The sequence below is a fragment of the Osmerus eperlanus genome, chromosome 7 (genome assembly GCF_963692335.1).
Source record: "Osmerus eperlanus chromosome 7, fOsmEpe2.1, whole genome shotgun sequence".
NCBI lineage: Eukaryota > Metazoa > Chordata > Actinopteri > Osmeriformes > Osmeridae > Osmerus > Osmerus eperlanus.
The window spans coordinates 14,064,223-14,090,967 of NC_085024.1; the positions used below are offsets into that span (position 1 = coordinate 14,064,223).

At 48.6% G+C, this 26,745-nt stretch overlaps 1 protein-coding gene across 1 annotated transcript; it reads left to right on the forward strand.

Annotated features, from left to right (window-relative positions):
• The first annotated feature begins 45 nt into the window (after nt 1-45).
• Nucleotides 46-26,542, forward strand: bckdhb (branched chain keto acid dehydrogenase E1 subunit beta). The gene is made up of 11 exons (XM_062465044.1): nt 46-267; nt 849-926; nt 1,092-1,160; nt 3,470-3,603; nt 4,244-4,399; nt 5,198-5,306; nt 5,902-5,999; nt 6,315-6,425; nt 18,189-18,275; nt 25,359-25,509; nt 25,875-26,542. The coding sequence occupies exons 1-10, from the start codon at nt 99-101 to the stop codon at nt 25,497-25,499; spliced, it is 1,152 nt and encodes a 383-aa protein (XP_062321028.1). The 5' UTR covers nt 46-98; the 3' UTR covers nt 25,500-25,509; nt 25,875-26,542.
• The last annotated feature ends 203 nt before the right edge of the window (nt 26,543-26,745 follow it).

Here is a 26,745-nt window from a genome sequence, read left to right on the forward strand (position 1 = left end):
TGTTGCTATTACCACCCACCTCCCCAGCCAATCATAACCGCATTTTCCACATGGAGGGCTGACTGCTTGTCCTTCCTGTTGCAAGTATAATAACAAGGATGGCGACCGCTGCACGGTTCTTACTCCGAGGTTCCCGAACCAACAATGCCCAGAGCTGTCTCGGGACTTCCTTGCTCAAGCTATCCCCGAGCTGCAGCTCTCAAGTAAAGACACAGCGGAGACATGCACACTTCACCTATCACCCTGACCCTGTTCCCACAAACTATGGTAAGTGGGCTAGCTAACTAGTTAGCTTACTAAAATATAAGGGTCCCGGTGTGTATGCTAGTGCCCTTGTTCCATTTGCCAAATAAGGTTAGAGGATACATGTTTTTAAGCACAAGCATCAACTAAAATGGGTAATGGGCTCAATATAGGTTATTTCGGTGTCCCTTTGTAGCACGTACACGATCGTATTGGGATACAGCTGTACTCAGAACAAGGGTGACGAAACCCATCAAGTGGCTAATTTCTTCGCCTTCTACTACTTGTAGCAGGGTCAATGCTACGTTTTGTACGCTAGTGATTGCAGAAACCATAGACATGTATATATGATTATGGCAGAAACCACTCGAATGAAGAAACTGTGTTTCAGTCTTCTTGCATCCCAATGACACCAGTCAACAGATTAAATAATGTTGAATTAGACAGTGCAGAGAAGGATGACCCCTGAAATTGCTTTCAAGTACTGAAATGTCAATGTATTTTCCCCTAGAATACAGCATTGTACAAGATTACAAGGATTACTTTAATACAGTCAAACGTTAGGCCTTGTGTGTAAAATGATAAATAATTCTATATTTTCCAAGGCCCCACTACAAAGATGAATTTATTCCAGTCTGTGACCAGTGCCTTGGACAACACTCTTGCCAGCGACCCCACAGCAGGTAGCTAAACATTTCACTGTGGATTGTATTCACTTATAATAAAAAATAAAAAAAACTTTTTAATGTCACTTATGAACAATAACTTGTCGTTGTCTTGAGTTTTCTACTGTCATTTGTATGTCTTGTTGATGTGTGACATGAGTCTCCATGGTTACTGTCCCTAAGTGATCTTTGGGGAGGATGTTGCCTTTGGAGGGGTGTTCCGTTGCACGGTGGGACTCCGAGACAAATATGGTAAGAACTTCAGTCCTGTCGTAATCTCACCACACTCACTCCCTACTGCTGGAGTTGCAAATCAAACTACAACCATGGAGGAAACGTGACAGGAAATCAATTAAACATTTTGTATTATGAGTGTACCAGCTGAAAAAGGGGTTTGTTTCCCATAATTGTTTTGCTTCTTTGGTAGATTGAGATCACAATAAATCGAGGTAGTTGCTTTTAATGTTCTGTTGTGTTCTGGTCAATATAAAAAATGACCAATTATTAGAATTGAATGGCTTACACTACAATTAGTGTATGAGTTCATGCACATGCCCATTCATAGGATGGACACACTTCCTCTCCCAGACCCTCACAATAATATAATAAATAGCACAGTATGTTTCATCTAAGTATTTGTTAAAGTCAAAATACTCCTTTCATTATTTTTGTTTAAACTAAAACATGTTGTATGAGGTCAGGTTAAAGAGGCCTACAGGCCATAAATAGCAAATAGAAGTTTTCACAAGTTTCACAAGAACTGCAACACAACAGTGGATGATTCTGAATGTATTATTATGGATTTATAATCAGCCATAACGAGGTGGTCATTTTGGACTGGGAACACAGAATCAATTACCATGAAACCAACACAAAAGGTGGATTAGGAAGGAATACTTTTCCTGGTGACATAAGTGGTCTGCCACTAGGTGGCAGTACAGGATTACATCTTCATAGTGAATGTGGTCTTTATGTTTTTGCCTACCCAAAGGTCCAGAAGGGCCCTGCGTATTCTGTTGTCAACCTTAAAGGATACCTTGGAAACAAACTCTGACAAGATCTGGTGTACCTTTTATAAGTGGGTTCAGTGAATGGTAGATCATTTTGACTGGATTTCTTCGATCATATTAGAGCTACACTCTAATATGACGATAAGATTCTTCCAATTGCCACCCCACACATTTTGACGTGCACGTCACAATGAATCCAAGTGTCTCTTTCTATTCAATTACACCTCTCCTTCCTGCCCCCCCTCCCCACCCTTACCAGAGTCTAGCAGAGTGCACCCTGGTTGGGATGTGTGATTAGGGTTGGAGTGCGAGCTTTACAAATCTGTCTCTTTCCTGCTGCCTTTTGTCTCCATTGACGTCAGCCGTGCTCAGCCACCTCAAACATAATTATTTTCCATCTCATCCCCGTGTCAACGGTTTTGTGCCTCTCTCCGGGAGGGGGGGGGGGAGAGAGAGAAGAATGAGCTGTTTTTTATCCTTCTCTCCAGGTGAACCGAGAGGTCAGACCTCAGACAGTCTGGCCAGGTCCTGTCACACAGAGATGAGTTTGTCAGGGCAGGTTAACAGGTAGCTGTGTGTGTGGCAGTACAGACCGGGGCTATAACTGAGGCCGGCCTCGCTTCCTCTCGAGCGGCCTCCACTCTAGACAGGCTGTGGCTGAACACGGGTCACCTGGAAACAGCCGCCCACAACGTGTCTCTCTCTCCCTCCTGGCGTTTGTCGCTCGCTGTCCCTTTCTTATTGTCTCCTGTCTGTGCCCCTGCTCCTTAAAGGTCAGAAGCTTTGGTGTATGTGTGTGTGTGTTTATTTGTGAGCATGTAAAACTCAAGCAACAGTCCTTCCATCACAGTCTCACTGTCAGAACCAGAGTTCATAACTTTTGACCCTAAATTACGATTATTTCACAACAGAACCAGAAAAAAAGAGGTTTAGGGACTGTCAGCTACCAGGCCAGTTCCCAGACAGCGCACACTGATCTATATTTCACCCCAAATCCGGAGAGCTGGCCCAGTCGGAGCATACGGAGTCAGCACCCCGCCCCCCCAGCAAAGGTCACCTGAGGTCGTGGCTGACTGGACAGCAGTGAAGCTGGGGGGAGCCGAAAAACACTGAGCTTGGCGATTACACAAAGTGCCAGAGGACAGAAATAGCGTTGGTTCCCACATGGAGAGCCCTGTTCCCAGGGCTCCTCCCAGATTACAGGGTGGAGGCTGCATGGCCGTGTGTCTGGGTTTACTCTGAGGAGGCTGGGAGACTGGGTCTCTTACCCAGGCTCACTACCACACAAGGAGGGTCTCCAATGCACTTTGACCATACTCAATTGTGCTAAAGGTTTTACTATACATCTGTGTATTAGAGGATTTATTTATAATTGATCCGAAAATACAGTGTGCCAAGGGGGTATTTTGAGGTGAAATTGTGTATATTGTTTTTGCTGATTCATTTGCGGGGTAAATCATTTTTAACAACCTGACTGTCTGCTTGCTAGCTTGGTTTTGCAAACGTGAATGGCTAGCTCAAGACGTCTGAGCAAGCCTCTCGTCTCCTCAGGTAAGGACAGGGTGTTCAACACTCCGCTGTGCGAGCAGGGCATTGTGGGATTTGGAATCGGAGCTGCCGTAGCAGGAGCCACGTCCATTGCCGAGATCCAGTTTGCCGACTACATCTACCCTGCCTTCGACCAGGTCAGATCCCCCACTGTCTCTCGCTCTCGCTCGCTCGCTCTGAGAGATGGGGGTTGAGGGAGACAGGCAGGCCTAGATGGAGGATGGGGGGGTTGAGGGAGACAGGCAGGCCTAGATGGAGGATGGGGGGGTTGAGGGAGACAGGCAGGCCTAGATGGAGGATGGGTGGATTGAGGGAAACAGGCAGGTCTAGGTGGAGGATGGGGGGTTGAGGGAGACAGGCAGGCCTAGATGGAGGATGGGGGGGTTGAGGGAGACAGGCAGGCCTAGATGGAGGATGGGGGGGGTTGAGGGAGACAGGCAGGGTGCTGATGTGTTCTTCCTGTCTGCTAATGGTCCTAACTGCTCACACCTGGCTCCTGTACCGTGAGTGGCCTGTCCCCTGACGAGGCTGTAATTAGACAGCAGTAAAGCACCAGGAGAAGCAGAACCACAATGCAAGGGGGCTGGCCGCCTGCCATGCCGACACGGCCCCGTGTTAATGATATCTGCTGATGTATTCTACCACCCAGCAACAGGTGCCAACTACACTGGGGTGACATGTGGTCTCGCTGGATTTCAATCCTTGTTTCTGTTCTCTCCTGTCCGCTCGCCTCCATTCTCCTCTCCTGTCTCTCCTCCCTGCTGTTTGTCTCTTCAGATAGTGAACGAGGCAGCTAAGTACCGGTACCGTTCGGGGAACCTTTTTGACTGTGGTAAGCTGACCATCCGGGCTCCGTGGGGCTGCGTGGGGCATGGCTCCCTCTACCACTCCCAGAGCCCCGAGGCCTTCTTCGCCCACTGCCCCGGCATCAAGGTGGGTACCCTCCTCCAAATCCTCTCCGGTCCTGGGTCTCTCTCTCTGTTTGTCTGTCTCTCTCTGTCCTTCTCTCGCCCTCTCCTCCTCTTCTGTGTCGTCCACGTTCAGTATCTCCCGCAGATAATTGGATGAGACCCGGAGCTAAAATCTTTACTTGGGAGACCTGCTAGTTAGCTGACTTGAGGTGAACTCTTACGCTCCTTCGAGTTTTAATGAGCCGAGCGTCCAGTGGAACACTTGAGACTCCTGGTTCTGGTTATAGCCCAATGACCCCCCCCCCCCCTCCCCTTTCCATAGCCCCCCAATACACACACACACGTATCTGGTTAGATGAGAAGGAGAGAGAGGAGCCCAGGCAGGTCGATTCGTGTGCGTCAGACCTGGAGATGGCCGTAGGGGGGGGCGGGGGGGCGGAGAGACGCATCCCATCGGCCGCCATTTCGATTTGACGCACGTGTGGTTCCGGGAGCGCGTGTTACAAATGTCAAACACTGCCCCCACACAGACGGGGGGGGGGGGGGGGGTCGTTCTGCTGAGGCCGGTCAGAGCAGGTTTGAGGCTGGTCAGAGCAGGTTTGAAGCCGGTCAGAGCAGGTTTACGAGCGCGCCTCGTCGGTGGTGGGTATCTGCAGCGCGTACAGTCGACATCCTGCGCCGGCTCTCTGAAGGTCATCCTGATAAGATGTGGACTTCTCACGCCGCCACCTCACCACCACTGTCCTCAGGACTCAGCTAACCTATACACTGGAAGAGGAAACCATAAATGTTGGATCATAACTTTGTGTGTGTGTGCCAGGTGGTTATACCCAGGGGCCCAGTGCAGTGTAAGGGGCTGCTTCTCTCCTGCATCGCTGACGACAACCCCTGTATATTCTTCGAGCCCAAGATCCTGTACAGAGCTGCAGGTGAGAGGGGTGTGTGTGTGTGTGAGAGGGTGTGTGTGTGCTAGCTGTGCTTCCACACAGCTGCTCTATGCATTCACAGATTCCTTCCTTCTCGCCTGAGTCTCCGAACTACGCCCTCTTAACCCTGCAGCTTATGGCTTTCTCAACAGGAAGGACTCACAAACTCGCCTCCTTCCATTAGACTTAGTTCAGGGTGTGTGTGTGTCTTAACTCATAGATGGGGCTGATGGGGAAAACACACCAAACTAACAGCTGATTGATGAGTTCTGGAAAGCCCCATATCGAATGAGTTGTGTGTGCCTGAGGCCAATGTGAACATGTGTTGCGGTTGGGGGCTGTAATCATCCGTATTTCTGTGTGTGTGTGTGTGATATGTGCTAGTCGTCTCCCCAGTATTCTGTTTGTTCTTCCCCATATTCACCCTCCATCCTGGGGAGCTCACATCAGGTTACAACCTGATGTGAGGACAGGAGAGGCATCTCAGCCAAGACTCGACACAACACTCTCATGCAGGTGTTTGGAGAGCGATGTACGTGTGCAAAAGAAGCCTTGTTGAGCAGAGTATGGACTTGTGTGTGTGTGTGTGTGTGTCCAGTGGAGCAGGTTCCAGTGGAGTCCTACACCATCCCCCTCTCGCAGGCAGAGGTCATCGAGGAAGGAAGTGATGTCACTCTGGTTGCCTGGGGAACGCAGGTAGGATTTGGTGTGTGTGTGTGTGTTATAGCAGAACAAGGTTCAGCTTCTACACACGCTCGCCTGTAAACCCTGCTCCCCTCCTCTCTGCAGGGTTTACAGTCTTCAGCCCCCCTCTTACAAAGAGCTGCCTCTAAGCCCGGCTTGTTCTCCCCTACACTGCCGGGGGGCGTGGGGGTGTAACTGATGGGAGGGGGGGGATTTACCTCCATTGCCTTTGATCTCTCAAAGTCGACCAGAAGTGATGGCTGTCTGTCCTGCTCGCCCCTGACCCCTCTCTCTCTCTCTCTCCCCCCCCCCCCCCCTCTCTCTCAGGTTCAAGTGATGAGAGAGGTGGTCACCATGGCCAATGAGAAACTGGGCGTGTCCTGTGAGCTTATCGATCTGCAGACCATCCTGCCCTGGGACAGTGAGACGATCTGCAAGGTGAGACACACACACACACACACATGATATGATGCTAAAGGTGGGAGAGATGTGGGAAGCAGCAAGCTTTGCTGTCCTGATTTGCTCTCTCTCCCACAATAACACACACACACACCCGCACACACATGGGCTTCCTGGCAGAGGCTCTTTGTCTCTGCTGTAGTTTAATAAGGTAGTTTGAGGGTCCCTGTGGTACAACACAGAGCCAGTGGATCTGTGCTGCGTTCTACCGATGCCAGACTATCACATAACCAGCAGTCATAAAATGGTATTACACTGTGTGTGCTTGTGTGTCTCGGTGTGTGAATTTGTCTCCGTCTGTGGCTGGGTTTGTGTGCGCGTGTGTGCGCACGCCCCTGTGATGTCTGTGTGAGCGCGCCTTGATGTGCGTGTTTGTGTGTGTGTTTGTGTCTGCCATAACAGTCGAGACTCAGGGATACGATTACTGTGTCAGGGTAGTTATTTTATGGTCTGTCCAACCTGCATTAATGAAGTATTCCTGAGTCTCGTTGTCTGGTTTCCCTGAGCCCTGGAAATGAGCCTCACAGACTTCTGTCAGGGGGATGTTTTGTTGCACAGACATCCCATGGTGACTCATCTTAGTACTGATGATGACGAGAATAATAATAAACGTGGCGGTTTTTCTGAAGTGTCGCCCCATTAACATGGCTCCATGGAGTGTGTTTATGAAGCACATTCCGCTCCCTGGGGACAAGCTGTTGGTCTTGTCAACAACGCTTCTCCTCCTCTGCTCTGCTCCACCCTTCATTTCCCCTCCTCCCTGTTTCCTATCTTTTCACCCCTGTCCTCTCTTGCCCCCTTCCTCTCCGCCCCCCCCTTCCTCTCGTTCCCCCTTCCTCTCCTGGGGTATGATGTGGCGTCTATTTTAGAGGCCGCCTCTAATCAACCTATTAGTTCGGAAGGGCATGAATTAATCACAGGCAGAACCACAAGTCGTTTTGTCCAGGCTGCCACGTATGACTGCATGTTACAAGCTTTTGTTTTTGGCATTAAAGTCAGTCCAAAGCACAATGCATCCCCATGTCCAGATGTGCCTTTATGTCTGAAACTGAAAACAAATGCGGGTGTTTGTCAGAGAATGTCTGATGTAAGACCTCGCTCTCGCTCTCGCTCTCTGTCACTCACTCATCCTGAGGTGGTTTGACCATGTTCAGACGATGAGAGCCGGGGAAGGATGACCTCACTGGGATGGAGCTAGGCCAAACATCTTCACATCCTCTGTACCGCAGGTGTGGGGGAGGATGGGTAGATGGTGAGCATGGGTGGTCCAGGAGCTCCAGTCTCTCCCCCCCCCCTCCTCTGGTCCTCTCATCTCAACCATCTAGACACCAGTGATAGTAGCGTCCAGTCAACAGTCTGTGTACATGAACCGCGACAGCGCTAGCAGAGGCTAGCGGCAGCTAACCCCATCCTCTCTGGTTTCCTAGGTTGACCCTTGTGACTCCAGACCGGTTCTGTGGCCGGCCCCTGGCATGTCAGCCTCCGGCCCCAGTGCCAGACTCCTAATCCTGGTGTCTAAATCACCCGGCATACTCCCGGCACTGTGACGCCGTCAGCCTTCTAATTGGCTGATTAGCACACAGGCGGGTGTGGAGAGCCCGAGGACGCGCGCTCTGTTTTGAGTGGCCTATTATATCTGCAGAGCACTGTGAGTCACAGCGAGTGCTGTGTGTGTGTGTGGGGGGGGGGGGGGGGGGGGTTGTTACCGCCCACGTGTGTGCGTGTGTTTGAGCAGCACGAGGGGATCGACGCCGTTTTCCGACGGCCTCGCTCGATCCAGGGATGTGTGTGCGCGTGCGCTCGTCGAGGCGCTCCAGTGGAGGCCTTGACTGAAACCCTAAAAGCACTCAGCTCCATCTGCCCCAGGGGACGTGGGAGGGGATCCCAGTCAAACGGACACCGGGAAGCGGGCCGTGTCGGTCTGTCCGACGGCCTGCAGTGGCCCAGTTAAACTTAATAGTCGTTCATTTAGGGATCAGCTGAATGGGAAGTGTCCTGGCCTCGCCGGGTCCAGTCGGGACTCCGCGACCACAGCCACCCTGAACTGGGCCTGGACTGTGACCAGTGGATTCATTCAGGTCCTTCTGGACTAATAGGTTCATTACAGGCAGCCCTTCATGCGGACGTCCCATCCATGGCCCAGGAGAGAAAGAGGGGATGAGTGGAGAGGAAGGGGGGAGGAGTCTGTCTCCCTCTTGTCAGTGTCGACCTAGTAGGTCTGTGCAGGCTAACCAGTTTGAATTCTGCCTTCTATTTGGTCTCCCTGGTATTTTAGTCCAACTCCTCTGCGCGGCTGAGCAAAATGACCACACAGACATGCGCCGTCTCCCTCTTCCAGGTCTTCTGCTGTTCAGGCCAGCCAGCCAGTCGAGCCTGCCACAGTGTTGTGTTCGAACGAACACTCAGTCCGTTCTGGTTTCCAGACTCTGATCAAGCCCATGTGGCCTGTTTGTAAGGGCCAGCTAGGGCCTCGGACAAACTGCTGACAGAGGGCAGCCGGCTGATTGGATGGCAATGGACTCATCCATTTGTGAGGTCTGGTTGAAGATGAAGCTTCCCATGATCCTTTGCTGAAGAGCCTGACTGCCTGCAGCTCAGGGCCCCGCATCACCTCACCTCTCCCCACAATGGACCTCCTTGTTCCCCTCCCCATCCAGCCCCCGAACCTCAACCAAATTCTGCTGTCTGCTTCTGCCTAAGATCCCCGTTTTTCGGACAGCTGGCTGGGTGCCCCCGTCCTCAGGGGAGAGCCAAAACAAATGCCCCCGGGACCTAACTGGCTAAGCGAACCAGGCTGTGGCAGGGTGAACTAGGGGAGTCTGGCTCCAGCAGCAAGGGCCCTTGTCACCCATTAAACGCATGTTAGGAGAGTTCATGGTACATCATGTTTGTGTGGTTTCGCATGGTTTCCTGCCGAAGGTCTGTTTTCTGTCATGGTAAATGTGGTTGGCCATAGTTTGTATTGGGAAGGGGGCGTGGGGGGGAGGGAGTGTATCAGGCGGTCCTCCTATACTTTTGACCGTTTTTTCCAGAGTTCGTAGAGGTCATACAGAGGTCATACTCCAGACCATACATGTGCTCCGATGGTTTAAAGGAGGTTAGAGGCCAGACATATGGCTAGAAATAGACCTAAATAAGGAATCTTTTATTGGGTGTGCTTTGCCTTCGGCAAGGGCACAACCTTTGTTCTCTCACATATATATTATTGGGTGTGCTTTGCCTTCGGCAAGGGCACAACCTTTGTTCTCTCACATATATATTATTTTTTTATTTTTTTTATTTTTGCCCCCTAAAACTCAGTCAATATTTGGCCTACATAGACAACGTAGGTGTCAAAAGTTTCGTCTTGGTAGCGATTGAGTTGCTTCTATTGGAATTTACGTTCCGTTGCGTGGTTTAGGCTCAAGTTAAGTTTTTGTGGCGAAGCTAACGGTGGCTAATTTGCTAGCCACAGTCACTGACGTTACTAACGTCACTAACGTCACGAAAACACGCGTGACTACCTTTGGCAGAACATTCGTTTCGCATCTGTTAACTTGGGGGATAGCTAGGCTAACTATAGCTTTACTGCAAGGCAGCTGCAGAAACGCCACAAGCAAAGAGGCCAGGGTGATAACTATTTACTCATTTTACTTTGTGATATGACACACAATTGTGATGTGTAATGTACAGTATAAGCTGATATTATTAAGGAAGTACATCTACTTTCGGAAACAGTAGTCTACTATTTCACTGAAGTATTAGCATCATGACATTAGCCTGTGTTGCCCGGGCAACACATACTACAGTGGTCTATGATGTAGCGTTGTCTGTTTTCAATCGTTAAAATAAACATTCCTCACATATACATTTTCGTTGTAGGATTTATTCTGACATTAGTAAACGATTTGTTGGTGAAATTACCATTACCTGTGGTTTCAAACCAGTGTAGCTCACTGCAACGCTGTAGCTTACGCGAGACACACTACAAAAACATCTACACTACACAGCTGTTTAGGAAGTCAAACGGCGACAGAACATGTTCGGCACTCCCCTTACTTAAATCAAAAGTCTATCTAACTACTAACCTGAACTTCATTGCCACAGCCTAAACGTTGTCAATCTGTTCATGAAAATAATTAATTTCAGCTTAAACCGTACAACGGAACGTTAAATCCAATTCAACCAACGCAATCGCTACCAAGACGAACACAGCAGTAGTCTAGTACTGTACCGTAGTAGTACAATTTACCGGGGCAGCTTCTCCACACAGGGCTATATCGCATTTTGCGTTGTTACTGACAATGATCGCTACCAGTGAGCTTTTTATGAATGAGCGATTTTCCACTAAATAAATGTCAAGCTTATTTACGTTTTGGGGGGCATATTTTCAGTTAGCAGATGGTACTGTTTGAATCGCGATTCCATCTTCTACTGCCGGGTAACGTCGTAGAATAATCTTCAAAGGGGGTTCTTTATTAATGAATGAATGCAATGAGTAGGCTAAATGCCTGAAAATATCATGAGAAGGGAAAAACTTAAAATGACGTTTAAATCATAGAGATTAGGTCAATTTTTACACCGGTCTGCCAAATTTATTCGTTTTGTTTCAACGATGAGGCTGCCTCTTGCAGGGGAAATGAGAAGACATCTATTTCATTCTACACTTCACTCGTATTTTCAGTTGTAAATGAGCAGCAAAAAAAAATGCTTTTAAATCTATGTAATCTTTATAAATAATAAGTATGCATTTTTATATAAAATATACAGAAATATCAGTTGTAAAAATGTCATTCACCCCTGTGCAACCGACCCAAGCAAGCACACCCTACAATTTCCCCAGAAATTGTACCCTCTCTAGTTATTTATGTTATCAAAATAAGGCTAACCCTGATCCTTACCTTTAACCCTGATCGCTATTGGGTTAACAGGGTCATGGGTGTCAGGTGGCTGAGCGGTTAGGGAGTCGGGCTAGTAATCAGAAGGTTGCCGGTCGGATTCCCCGCCGTGCCAAATTACGTTGTGTCCTTGGGAAAGGCACTTCACCCTACTTGCCCCGGGGAATGTCCCTTTACTTACTGTAAGTCGCTCTGCATAAGAGCGTCTGCTAAATGTCATGTGACCACCAGGATGGGGAAAGTTTGGCCCACTTTTCTTGCCTCCACCCCTAACCTCCACCCCCAACACCCTTGACTGGAAATCTCATTGAGCTAAGTCCATATCCATTACAGGTCACTGTCTCATGGGACTAGGTTAGGGAGGACACCCTATGGTGTGAAAAGGATCCGTTTTTTCAGGTTCTATACTAATACCTTTACAGCCTGTTATCGTTCTGTCATTCCACGTTGATTTCCTGCCTCGAGAGATGGAAAGAGATCTCTGTGGGCAGGGGAGAGATACAGTTCTGATCCAGAAGTGTCTCTGGATGAACCTGCTCAACTCACCAGCGCAGCCAGAAGTCACCTCAGGACACTGCTCCGCTCTTGGGCTCCCTCCAGACTCGCAGGCGATGCTCACTCTCGCATCCCGGCGTCTCTGTGCGTCACTCTCTCTCTCTCCACTGAATCAAGCGTTGACCACCGTGAGAGGTAGGGTCTGAGACGGCTGGATGGACGGGGAGGAGGAGGAGGAGGAGCGAGGAGAGCAGGTGTAGGGGTGTCTGTTCAGCACTGTTGCTTGACTGGTTGACTGACTGGCTGTGGAGCCTGCCGGCTGACTGGCTGCTGATAAGACCTTTTTATCAGGCTGCCCGTCTCCAGTTCTAAGTGTTTTAGGTTTAATGTGGATATTGGTCAAAGACAGCTGGTGACCAGAGTACCTGGGCACCGAGAGCAGAGAAAGCATGTTTACATGAAAACAGCTGAAGTGGAATGAATATGCAGGGCAAACACACACCAGAGACCTGCTTTTGGAACGCTGCGTCCAGTTTAACAGACTGTGCCTCATCCTTGTTTGTGGCTACACTCGCTAAAGCAAATCCATAATTATGCACTTTTTTATGGGAGAATGCATAGTGTTTTTTGACTCCCATGTTTTTTTTTTTTTTTCTGCTTCTTGATGTAGGCTTCAAAGTGAAGTACAGTTTTTGTTTTCCAAAGCTGTTTTGCCAGGATGAAGGATGGAAAACAGTGTTTTTCTCTCCAGCACCCCTGACCACAGTCCGATATGGAAACTCACATTTATAGAAATGTTTTTTATATATATGTATGTTTTTTTTCTTTTTGGTTTTAATTTTTTTGGGCTTGTTTATGTAAATGATGCAGAGTAGACTGTTGTGGCTGTGATGTGATCAACTAGACCCAGATAAACCACTGTGGGAAACTCTTCTCAATGAAATCTAATAACAGCAATACTGTTTTTGTGCAGAGTTAACGCTCCAATGCAAACCGGCCTCTAACATAAAACGTCGCTGGTTAGCATGGCGGCTTTAGTGTGAGGTTTGGTGTTCACTGCCTGGCAGGGTCGGTCGACCCCAAACGTTTCCCAGTCACGGGCACCATGTCGTCAGAAACAACCAGAGAGTATGTGTGTGTGCGTGCGCGCGTTAAGAGGGGGCTGTTGTTGGTCTCGTGTCTGCCCTGAGCAGGACTGTGTGTAGAGGAGCCAGCGGCCAGGTCGCTGAGAGGCCATGTTGGAACTGTGTTAGAGCTTCAGCTGGCAACCAGAGGACCCGACTCGCTCTCTTCATTAATCAGTTGAATGGAGGTAGCGAGGTGACCGGGGTTGTCTGTGTGTGTGTGTATGTGCGTGTGTGTGCGCGCTAGACAGAGGGGAGAATGCAGGCGACTAAGACCGCAGCTTTAAATTAGCTCGCTGAGCTCTTAAGATGCTGGCGCCAACGCTCGCTGCTGACATCCCTGTATCGAGGGGTCTCATTGGCCGTAACTCATCTCTCGCTTTGAAATAAGAAAGGAAGACTTCAAACCAAGATAAACAAACACAAAACGCAATCCCCCAACTCTGTTACAGACATCACTTTTCAATTAGAAGGGTAATTTATTACAGACGTGTTCAAGCAGAATGCGTTAAACCTTCCAACCAGCTGTGAAGGTCAATAAAGTCGACATAATCACTGTTGAATTCATCTCCCAACTTCGATTAAGCTTTGCGGTAGGTGTGGATCGCTTGATCCGGTTTTTCCTAACCGACTACCCAGTTGTTTCGGTATGGCAGAGTTAACGCTGATAGCTTGCTTGCTTGGATACTCCACATCGTACCGCAGTATTGAGAGTTACATAAAACCATCTGCCTAGAATGACACATGAAGAAAACCCTGAGGTTTGGGTCTGGGCCTGCGTCTGCGCCTCGGTTCTGTACTACACTAAAGGAACACTGAGCTCTAGCCTTGGGGGGGGGGGGGGGGGTCATTGTGGTGGTGTCGCGGTGGTTTAATCAGCGGAAAATGGAGTCATAGTTGTTATTTCTTCAGGGGTAGTTCCAGGTCCGGGCCTGGGGTTATGGGGCTGTGCTGGAGGTCTGCCGTGGAAGTACGACACCATTGCTCCCAGAGTGAAGTCACACTAGTAGACGGTAGACGGTTAGTGTTGCTGTTGGGACTCCCTAAGGATTTTTCTGCTCTCTTTCTCTCTCTCCCCCCCCCCCTTCCTCTTTCTCTCCTATCTCTTTTTTTCCCTCTCCCTCCTTCTCTCTGCCGGATTTTCCATTCATCCAGAAGGCAACAGCCACTGCTTGCATTCCTCTGCTGGGCTCTGCACTGAGGTGAATTCCTCTCTGTGTCACTCCGTTAGCTAGCGCCGCTAGAGAAGGACAATGGAAGGGGGCATATCCAGCCTGGCCTCCGCTGGTTTACTCCAGTATGTTCCAGCCCAGTCGTCCTATTGTAGCTGCTTGAGGTTTCCAAGTGTTCCTCTAGCAGGCTGAGGACTGGGCCAATCGGGGTGGAGGGACCTGCGGGTCCATTTTCCACTGGGAAAGGTCTGGCTCCGGGGGGGTGGAGCTGATCTGGGTGGATTTAGCTGAGTGTTGGACCAGGTTCTGGACAGACTGAGCTCATCAAAGTCAGCTGGAAGTGAGGCTGATAGCAGGCCTGAGTGGAAAGGTTGGAGCAGGGAGCTGGCTATGAAAGGGAGGCCAGGGGGCTGGTTATGGAGGAGAGGCCAGGGGGCTGGTTATGGAGGAGAGGCCAGGGGGCTGGTTATGGAGGAGAGGTTAGGGGGCTGAGAAGACAGGGGGCTGGTTATGGAGGAGAGGCCAGGGGACTGGTTATGGAGGAGAGGCTAGGGGGCTGAGAAGACAGGGGGCTGGTTATGGAGGAGAGGCTAGGGGGCTGAGAAGACAGGGGGCTGGTTATGGAGGAGAGGCCAGGGGACTGGTTATGGAGGAGAGGCTAGGGGGCTGAGAAGACAGGGGGCTGGTTATGGAGGAGAGGCCAGGGGGCTGGTTATGGAGGAGAGGCCAGGGGGCTGGTTATGGAGGAGAGGCCAGGGGGCTGGGTATGGAGGAAAGGCCAGGGGGCTGGGTATGGAGGAGAGGCCAGGGGGCTGGGTATGGAGGAGAGGCCAGGGGGCTGGGTATGGAGGAGAGGCCAGGGGGCTGGGTATGGAGGAGAGGCCAGGGGGCTGGGTATGGAGGAGAGGCCAGGGGGCTGGGTATGGAGGAGAGGCCAGGGGGCTGGGTATGGAGGAGAGGCCAGGGGGCTGGGTATGGAGGAAAGGCCAGGGGGCTGGGTATGGATGTATTATTCCAGCACCTGGAACCTGGTTCATACTGTCAGCCATGTCATCTCCAAACTGAGCTGACTACCCTTGATTAGGTTCTCATTTGACAGAGGAAGAGATGATTGCTTTGCCTGCCCGCCTGCCAGTCAGTCTGAGGTGAGCTACAGGTAATATCGTATGGTACCAGGGCAGGGTGACAGTGAGTGTGTCAGGGTGTAATTGAGTTCAACTGGCTCTAATGTGTCTTTAAGGATGTTTAGAGTTATTATGGGACGCTTGCAGCTATTATGGGATGTTTGGAGTTATTTCTGTCTGAGGTCTCCCCTGGCGTCTTGGCTCCTCCCGAGTGCTGGCCTGGCCACAAGCCCAGCGCCGCGACACTCCTGCTAGTGTGTGTGTGTGTACGTTTCCCCGTAAGTCTGGAGTGTGTGGATAAATTTGAGTTTTCCTCTAAGTGTGTGTGTGTGTGTGTGTGTGTGTATGTGTCCATGTTTATGTTTCTCTTTAAATGTGTGCGTTTGTGTGTGTGTTCCTCTGTGTTTTACCCAGCTTTTTGTTCGGCACAGTCTCACCCCGCTGACTGTTCTGCGCCACTTTAAAGATGCCCGCTGCACCCCTGCTCCATCTGTCACACAGATCACATGGTGGCGCTGAGTTAGGCCCCTGCGGCTGCACATGATGACAGGGTGCGTGTGTGTGTGTGTCAGGGGAGAAAGAAAGGCAGCATGGCCAGCGGGTCGTGGGAGGAACGAATCGTTACTGGCGAGGACTCTAAACTTTCACTTCCTGTTGCTGGGTGATTGACGGCCTGGCTGGGAAGATCAACAAACTCTGGGAGACACTCGCATTGAGCGTGTATTTGTCAGCATGACCCTTGTAACCCTGAGGCCATGTCAGGCTAGTCCTGTGTGAACGGAGCTTGCTGGCAGTCCTTCTGACCGGGGGGGAAGTAGGGTTGAGTGAATCAAGCCAGAGCATCAGGCCCACGCCAGAGAGTGGGGCGGGGCAGGGTACGGTAGTTCATTCCGCTGGGTGTGCATGGGAATGCTAGTAAACATCAGCCTCCCCTCGGCAGCTAAGCCGGTGGCCAGCCTAATGACAGCCCTGCTGCACAATGAGCACTTGAGTTCAGCCTCTGCTGTCGCCATGTAGCCTCACTTGGGCCCAGCCTGAGACCAACAACCTGCCTCAACCCAGGCTGCCTCAACCCTGCCTATAGTCCTGCCTCAACCCAGCCTGCCTCAACCTTGCCTAGTCCTGCCTCAACCCTGCCTCGTCCTGCCTCAACCCAGCCTGCCTCAACCCTGCCTAGTCCTGCCTCAACCCAGCCTGCCTCAACCTTGCCTAGTCCTGCCTCAACCCAGCCTGCCTCAACCCTGCCTAGTCCTGCCTCAACCCATCTTGGACCTGCCTCAACCTGGTGTTTGCATTGTGGTCCACAGCGTGTAATTTCCTGTTGGATCCAGTCCCCTGTTCATCCTCATATGTGGTCTAGCCCAGGCCCAGCCACTGTCTCTGCGGCTCTGCAACGTTGTGGTCCTACCCGGGTCCAAGTCAGCCAGCATGAAAGCCTGGTTCTGATGGCTAAATGAGAGGGGACCGAGAGATAGAGGTCAAACCACACAGCCCGAGTGGATCTCTTCTCAAAACCACCCCTTTGTCCTCCGGAAGTGACACGGTCTAAGGACCTTGAAGGAGAGTACAGTGTGTGTGTGTGTGTGTCTCTAGCCCCCACAGTTTTATAGCATATTTTATACCCGTACGATTCTCCACCTCGGCACAGCGAGTGGAAACCGGAACTCTGAAACATCGAAACATTTCAGGCGAAGAACAAATTTGGGGATCGCCGTCTGTTTTCCCAACCCTATCGTCTTCCCTTGGAGTGAGTCCCGCATACACCAGATCCAGCCACCCAGTCACCGTCCAGACCCTAAACAGTGGCTCCAGACCCAAACAGGCCCGTGGGCTGTAAAAAAAAGAAAAGAAAAAGAAGCTAACCCTGCTCGTAAAGGCAGATTGCTGAGTCGGATCGGAGCAGGGGGAAGAGAGCCTGGTAGGTTTGAATCTGACGGCGTGTTTATTTTATATCGTATTTCAGACTCGTTTCAGGCTGAGGGACGGTGACCTTTAAAGTCTCCCTGTGGAGCAGAACAACATCCAGTCTGCCGTCGTCTCTGGGTCCTTCTTGTTTTTTTTTTTAATGACGTACGGCACCAGATCTGTCTGTCTCCCCCTCGGCCTGCGACCTGCTTCTCACTGAGAGGTGTGCCACCGTCTTGCCTGGAGGAGTGGGAAGATGTGTGTCCACAAGACTCGCAGCAAAACTGTGTGCACCCGCCTGTGTGTTGCAAGAGGGAGAGACCGAGCCGATATTAAGAAATAGTCTCTGTGCAGGGAGGGGCACCCACGGGATCTTAGCGTTGGCCAAGGTCATAAGTTTACATTGAGTCATCGAGGCCACTGAGGCGTAACGCGTCAGGGTCTGTTTGCCTGTCACCCGAGGGTCCAGAGCAGTGAGCAGGGCGAGCTGTCAGTATGAAGGGCACCCCCACACCCAGCCTTACCTGGAGACCCCCCTGTACCCCTGAGCACCTCTGGTCTGCAGATGATACCACTGGAAGCCCCTCCAGCGTCTGAACCCCACACACACACACGTTCACATTCACAAAGGTTGTAATTCATATGGGGGGGGGGCGTACCACATAGGTGAAGGCCTTACTACAGGGGCCCGGGTTGGATTCCAGAGCGGACCATCCCCTGCATGTCCTCTCTCTCTCCCCCTTACATGTCCTGTATCTTATCTCAATCACAAATATAGAAATAATAATAGAAATTCCAAAAGTATGTGCCTTGACGTTTGTGATCTCTGTGTTAGGGAAACTCTGATCTGAACTGTTTTCATTTCATACCAGAACGTTTCATGGCTGAACTTGTTAGGCCTACAGTATAAGAGCGCCCCACACAAACACACACACACATCTCCAGGACATTTCAGGCATCCCAGTGGCAGCTGGGAAACCAAAGAGTATACCAAATATGATAAGCAGCCTTTATTGATCTGTGTGTGTGTGTGTGTTCCCTACAGTCAGTGGTGAAGACTGGACGTCTGCTTATCAGTCACGAGGCTCCAGTCACTGGAGGGTTTGCTGCTGAAATCAGCTCCACTGTGCAGGTAAGACAGAGAGATTGTGTAGTAGTGGTAGTGAAGCGGCAAAGAACAGGCAAAAGAGAAAGATTGAGCATCTCTGCAAGGGCAATGTGTCTCTGATGTGTGTGTGTGTGTGTGGGGGGGGGGTTAATATGTCTCTCCTTGCCTATGAAAGTGATACCTGTATGTCAGTGGGCCCCCTGAGGTAATAACTTCAGGTGCCAGAAGATGTCCTGACTGGTCAGCCGCCCCGGCACGTCCTCCTCATGTACGACCTCCGCCGTCTGTCAGCCCGGAAGGTTCTAGAATGAGACGCGCCGATGCACAGCATCCTATGGAGGGGCACGGGAGACCGGCTACGGTTACTAGGCCTGCATTGACGCGATGACAGCGGTTTTAATGGGGGAGGACAGGGCTGAGATGGAGGGTGAAAGGAACACTCTCCCTAATCTCTAGAGGCTGGGGCAGACGAGCCTCTATTGGAAAGGGCATCATCATACCATACAGTGCCAGCTAGGTATGTGGACAGTAGACTGGCTACCATCCATGGAGGTCATTCACCCCTTGACCAGATGCCCGGGGGCGGAGCCTAGGGGCGGATGGGATGAGTCATAGGGAAACAGCCGCAGCGGAAAATATAGGCTAAATATAGGGCTTTTAACGGGAAGGTGACGAGCAATCAGGGCTGGGTCACGCTGCTAAGAGCACCGGTAACAACAACAGCCCAGGAAATGGTGTTCCTCACAACCAGCGTGTTCACGAGAGCAGAGGAGCTGGCCAGTCATGACCCAGCTCTTAACAGGCCTGGAGCCGACTACTCAGACAAGGGGTGGACCTGGGATGTACCACTCAGGAGCTAAGGCTGGGGGTGCCGAGGTGGGGTTGGACTGTCTCACAGGAAGCTGACAGCTGTCCTAATCTGATGAAGGCTAAGGAAGTCTGGAGAGTCTGGCGTCAGGTCAGGAGCAAGGGACGTGGAAACATAGATTTTGTGTTGTACCTGGAGTCACCACTGAGGAGAACTGAGAGAGATAGAAATCATGAAAGAGATGGGAGGGAGGGAGGGAGGGAGAGAGGGAGAGAGGGAGAGAGATGCGAGGAGGACAGAGACGAAAAGAGAGAAAGGATATTGGTTCAGCAACACAAATCAGACAGGGTACAGCCTTACGACCCAAACAGGAATCCAGCACTATCCTGATCCTCGACCAGACTTCAAACAGAACCGGTTCCATTCCAGCCCTGCTGGTGTGAGGAGAGGCCCGAGGGCCCGTGGTCCTCTGCCACAAAAGCCTTTCTGATCAGAACCAGAACTATGGATGCGTGTGATGCTGTTTAAAGACGAGGGTTTAGAGGAGGTGACCTCCTTTTCCTTCTTGCCCCCCCACAGCCTTGGTAGTTTGTTTTCCCTTTGTCTAAAGTGAGTTGTGCGGGCTGGCCAGAATGCAGTACACAGTACAGTATCCGAAAAGAACAAATCTGGATTCGATGTTCTCAAAATCCTGTCCCGGCGGTATGTCTGAGTGTGGAAGACCCGGTCCAGATGTCCGTGCTGGTCCTGGCAGCGCGGCCACTTCTCAGGGGCTCCCTCTCCCTCGCCTGCCCTCACAAACTCCAGGCTCATGTTCTGCCACAGATATGTCCAAGACTTCCTCTTTGGCCGCCAGCGTCAGTAGGAAAAACCAAAACAACTCCCCCCCATCCCCACACACACACACACACTCTCTCTCTCTCTCTCTCTCTCTCTCTCTGTGTGTTTGTAGGGGTCTACAAGACCCGAGTAAGCCTGTCTCAATATCTGTAGGGCTCTAACCCCCTCCCCTCTCATAGTCATGACAGGCTGTCTGTGTATAAATCTGTGTATGTAAGTTCGTTATGGGTGAAGCCCAGGACCCCAGTCTGCCTGTGGCGTGGCCCGTGATAGGCTGTTACGTCGCCGACACACTGCGACGACTACTAACCTCCCACGGTCTGCGGTTTGTCGCCGACGACCTCTGTGCGTTGCAGGAGTCTAAACACACAACTGCTAATCTGGGCGTATTTTTACCTCGTCCTTTCGGTTTCTTGAGTGGGATTGTTGCAGGACGGCCACGCATGGATCCACCGGCCATGCTGTCATATTTTTATTCTGACATTTAAGTATATTGCATATAATGAGGCTCTTCCTCTAAGATAAACAGCCATTACGGCGGACTGGGATCTGTGTGGCCGTTGTCTGTGCGTCGGTCCAGCTGTGGTGACCGTCCAGGCGAGAGACTGTACTTTGCTGGGCTTCCAGTAAGACAGCAGGGTATTTAGAGGAGATTACAGTCTAGGTTCTGACTCCCAGACTGGGCCTGTGGTGCTGTCTGCCTCCGTGGGCCTGTCTGTGGACTGGTCCACAACTCCCACTCTCCTATGCTCCTGTCTGTGTGAAATAGGGTTCCAAACACCTTCGTGTAAGCAAGCCACCGCTATGCCACCGCTTAGAGCCAAGCTGGCTCTAAGGGCTGTTGGGATTCTTTTCCGTAGAGACCTGACTTTGACACAACAGTGTGTGCATGACTCATCCTCCTGATATCAGTGTGCAGGCATTCGGGCCTGGCTGGACACATCCTGTCTTTGTGGGAGTGGTGTGTGTTATATCTGTGGGAGAGTCCCTCTGCCTTGCCTGGCCAACTGCCACTCAGCAGCCAAAGCTAGCCTAGCTTCTCTGAGCTTCCTCTTAGCCTTCACCTGCCTGAACCAGACTCAACAACCTGGGCTAAGAAAACACCAATCCATTAGACGTCATCTTGAAACAATTTGTTATTTCGGGGGCCCCAGAACCTGCCAGATTATGCTTAACTCTCCAGATGGAACTGTATCTTTTTTTTCTCAATTCAGCGTCCCTTGCAAATGTAAACAAGACCCAAACAAGCCTTGGGCCCACATCCCTGAAGTGATAACCTGTAGAAACACTTCCAGCTTCCCTCATCGCTTTGGCTTTTGCTGGAGGGGGGGCTAGTGCACACAGTCTCCCAAATCCTGGTTCAGCTAACCTTTTATATTATCTGGTGTTGTACACTGTCATTGGGTGTGCTTTGCCTTCGGCAAGGGCACAACCTTTGTTCTCTCACATATTTATTATTTATTATTGTTTATTTTCGCCCCCCTAAGGATCAGTCAATATTTGGACTACATACACAACGGCGGTGTCAAAAGGTTCGTCTTGATAGCGATTGCGTTGGTTGTATTTTTATTTACGTTCCGTTGCATGGTTTAAGTAGAAATTGCGTTTTTGTGGTGAAAAGTGAAGCTAACGGTGGCTAATTTGCTAGCCAGTCACTAACGTCACTACGTCACTAATATGGCGTGAAATTAGTGCCAGGAGAGCAAGCTCTGTAAAAACGATTTGTAACTTGCAAAAAAGATTTGTGTCTCTGTAGAAAATGATTTGTGTACTTGCCAAAAAAAGTTTTGTGTCTCCGTAGAAGAAGGCAAGATTTGTGTACTTGCAAAAAAGATTTGTAACTTGCAAAAAAGATTTGTGTCCTTGTAAAAAAAAGTTTTGTGTCTCCGTAGAAGAAAAAGATTTGTGTACTTGTAAAAAAAAGTTGTGTCTCCGTAGAAGAAAAAGATTTGTGTACTTGTAAAAAAAAGTTTTGTGTCTCTGTAGAAGAAGGCGGGAACACTGCTCCCAAAACCATCTAAGCCAATCAAATATAGCCATTTCTGTGTCTAGTATCATTGGACATTTTCGTCTGTCTATCACACAAAGAACGTCAGCGAATAAGAACAAAACTAGAATGCTGATGATTTCAATGGCGAGTCATTTGGTAAGTAGTTCAAAATATCCATGGGCATGTACCTTTAATGCAACATTTAAAGATCATTCGGTTAGCACACTCTTATATGGCGTGAAATTAGTGCCAGGAGAGCGAGCTCTGTAAAAACGATTTGTAACTTGCAAAAAAGATTTGTGTCTCTGTAGAAAATGATTCGTGTACTTGCAAAAAAAAGTTTTGTGTCTCCGTAGAAGAAGGCAAGATGTGTGTACTTGCAAAACAGATTTGTAACTTGCAAAAAAGATTTGTGTACTTGTAAAAAAAAGTTTTGTGTCTCCGTAGAAGAAAAAGATTTGTGTACTTGTAAATAAAAGTTTTGTGTCTCCGTAGAAGAAAAAGATTTGTGTACTTGTAAAAAAAAGTGTTGTGTCTCCGTAGAAGAAAGCGGGAACAATGCTCCCAAAACCATCTAAGCCAATCAAATATAGCCATTTCTGTGTCTAGTATCATTGGACATTTTCGTCTGTCTATCACACAAAGAACGTCAGCGAATAAGAACAAAACTAGAATGCCGATGATTTCAATGGCGAGTCATTTGGTAAGTAGTTCAAAATATCCATGGGCATGTATCTTTAATGCAACATTTAAAGATGATTCGGTTAGCACACTCTTAACAGTATAAATTAATGGATAAGAGTCGTAGTAAGTTGAATAGTTTTTTAATGTAAATATGTATTCGGATATTTAATTAGACGACCAGTCATTAAACCTAGCATTAGTTGGACAATGTGCAGCTAAATGGCAGGGAACTGCCGCGAAATCACTCAATATAGTTAGTGGTTTTCATTCGAAATGAATGCTGCAGTAAATAATACACTCTAGAGTGAAAGATCCATATCTTTTTATTTTATGCGCTTAACTTTCCCAGCCAACATTTGAGATCTATCCAGTGTGTCCAGCTCATATTTAGTTTAGCATGGCGAATACACCAACATTAAAAAACATGTAAAGTTGTGAACGCTTAGTATGATGCTTACCGGCTGCAATTTAGCTGCACATTGTCCAACTAATGCTAGGTTTAATGACTGGTCGTCTAATTAAATATCCGAATACATGTTTACATTAAAAAACTATTCAACTTACTACGACTCTTATCCATTAATTTATACTGTTAAGAGTGTGCTAACCGAATAATCTTTAAATGTTGCATTAAAGATACATGCCCATGGATATTTTGAACTACTTACCAAATGACTCGCCATTGAAATCATCGGCATTCTAGTTTTGTTCTTATTCGCTGACGTTCTTTGTGTGATAGACAGACGAAAATGTCCAATGATACTAGACACAGAAATGGCTATATTTGATTGGCTTAGATGGTTTGGGGAGCATTGTTCCCGCCTTCTTCTACAGAGACACAAAACTTGTTTTTACAAGTACACAAATCTTTTTCTTCTACGGAGACACAAAACTTTTATTTACAAGTACACAAATCTTTTTCTTCTACGGAGACACAAAACTTTTTTTTACAAGTACACGAATCTTTTTCTTCTACGGAGACACAAAACTTTTTTTTACAAGTACACGAATCTTTTTTGCAAGTTACAAATCTGTTTTGCAAGTACACACATCTTGCCTTCTTCTACGGAGACACAAAACTTTTTTTTGCAAGTACACGAATCATTTTCTACAGAGACAAATCTTTTTTGCAAGTTACAAATCGTTTTTACAGAGCTCGCTCTCCTGGCACTAATTTCACGCCATACACTAACGTCACGAAAACACGCGTGACTACCTGTAGCAGAACATTCGTTTCGCATCTGTTAACTTGGGGGATAGCTAGGCTAACTATAGCTTTACTGCAAGGCAGCTGCAGGAACGCCACAAGCAAAGAGGCCAGGGTGATAACTATTTACTCATTTTACTTTGTGATGTGAAACACAATTATGAAATGTAATGTACAATATTAGCTGATATTATTAAGGAAGTAGGCCCACATCTACTTTCGGAAACGGTAGTCTACTATTTCACTGAAGCATTAGCATCATGACATTAGCCTCTGTTGCCCGGGCAACACATTACACACTACAGTGGTCTATGATGCATCTGTTTTCAATCGTTTCAATCGTTAAAATAAACATTCCTCACAAATACATTTTCGTTGTAGGATTTATTATGACATTACATTACAAGTAAACGATTTGTTGGTGAAATTATCATTACCTGTGGTTTCAAACCAGTGTTGCTCATTGCAACGCTGTAGCCTAGTATGCGAGACACTACAAAAACATCTACTGTACAGTACACAGCTGTTTAGGAAGTCAAACGGCGACAGAACATGTTCGGCGGGCCCCTTACTTAAATCAAAAGTCTTTCAATAGGTGAAACTATCTGACTACTAACCTGAACTTCATTGCCACAACCTAAACTTTGTCAATCTGTTCATGAAAATAATTAATTTCAGCCTAAACCGTACAACGGAACGTTTAATCGAATTCAACCAAAGCAATCGCTACCAAGACGAACACAGCAGTAGTCTAGTACTGTACTGTAGTAGTACAATTTACCGGGGCAGCTTCTCCACACAGGGATATATCGCATTTTGCGTTGTTACTGACAATGATCGCTACCAGTGAGCTTTTTATGAATGAGCGATTTTCCACTAAATAAATGTCAAGCTTATTTACGTTTTGGGGGCATATTTTCAGTTAGCAGATGGTACTGTTTGAATCGCGATTCCATCTTCTGCTGCCGGTAACGTCGTAGAATAATCTTCAAAGGGGTTAATGAATGAATGCAATATGAGTAGCTAGGCTAAATGCCTGAAAATATCACGAGAAGGGAAAACTTAAAATGACGTTTAAGTCATAGAGATTAGGTCAATTTTTACACCGGTCTGCCAAATGTATTCGTTTTGATTCAGCTATGAGGCTGCCTCTTGCAGGGGAAATGAGAAGATATCATATTTCATTCTACACTTCACTCGTATTTTGAGTTGTAGGCTAAATGAGCAGCAAAAAAAAGATGCTTTTAAATCTATGTCATCTTTATAAATAATAAGTAGGCCCTATGCATTTTTATAGAAAATATACAGAAATATCAGTTGTAAAAATGTCATTAAAAAACGGACCCCTGTGCAACCGACGCAAGCAAGCACACCCTACAATTTCCCCAGAAATTGTACCCTCTAGTTCTGCTTGTTCCTCCTGGTGAGTGCGTGTTGTGTGGTTCTGTTAGCCTTTTTGGCTGACAGTGTCAGTAGCAAACAGCCATCTGCTGAATCTGTGCTGTCGTGTCAAGGTGAGTGACACGTCTTGCTTACACTGACAAACGTGTGTCTGCTTGTGTGTGTGTGTGTCAATAGGAGGAGTGTTTCTTGAACCTGGAGGCCCCCATCGCCAGGGTGTGTGGTTACGACACGCCCTTCCCGCACATCTTCGAGCCCTTTTACATCCCGGACAAGTGGAAGTGCTTCGAGGCTGTCAAGAAGATGATCAACTACTGAGGCCCACCTGGTGAGAAGAGATCACCTTTCCTCTACCTCTCCTCCACCTCACCTCTCCTCCACCGCTCTTATCCTCCACCTCTCCTTTCCTCTACCTCTCCTCCACCTCACCTCTCCTCCACCGCTCTTATCCTCCACCTCTCCTTTCCTCTACCTCTCCTCCACCTCACCTCTCCTCCACCGCTCTTATCCTCCACCTCTCCTTTCCTCTACCTCTCCTCCACCCCTCCTCCACCTCACCTCTCCTTCACCTCTCCACCTCACCTCTCCTCCACCTCTCCTCTACCTCTCTACCCTGCCATCGTCTTCTGTTCCTCCTTCTCCAACATTCACACCCGCCGCCTCTTTCCCTGCCTCCCTCTCTCTCTCTTCCAGGGACAACTGAAGGACCTGAACCCAGAACGTCAGTCCACTGTTCACCATCACACTAATGGGCAGCCATGAAAAACATCCAGTAGGCAATATATGTTGGAGGCTGTGTTTCCAGTTCTTTTGTACAACCTCAGACTGTTATCCCTCCCATCCCCTTCATTCCCCCCACCCCCGGTTATTGTGCTGCATGTGGGGGGGGGGGGGGGGGTCACTGTCTTGTACCTCAGGAGGGGGGGGCTGCGTCCGTCTGTCTTTTGTATAGATTGCACTAAGGTTTGGGTCGAAAATGTCATTCAGAAAGCTTCCTATCAACTATAGCAAAAATAACTTAAATTGATTTCCTAACTTTTAATGATTGAATTATTGTTTAAATTTTGAATTAGTACATTAGACTTGGAGCATTTACCCGAACCTCCTTATGGTGAGCTGTTACCGTCTGAGTTTCATTGTTTGATGTCTGTCTGTCAGCCTCTCTCTCTGTGTCATTCTCTCTCCCTCTCTCTCCCTCTCTCTCCCTCTCTCTCCTTTTTCTTTTTCCTTCTACTCTCGACTCATTGCCTTCCTCATTTCAATTTTGTTGGACATGAACTTATGTGACATTAAATATAATGTACGAAAATAATGAACTTTTGGTTTGTATGAAAAATAAAGTGACGGACTTTGCTGTGGTACACTGCGTTATTGGTGACTGACATTGAGTATATGATTTAAAATGTCATATCTTTTGAATACTCTTTAATACAGTTAGGTCCATAAATATTTGGACATTGACACAATTTTCATAATTTTGGCTCTGTATACCACCACAATGGATTTGAAATGAAACAATCAAGATGTGCTTTAAGTGCAGACTTTCAGCTTTAATTTCCGGGTA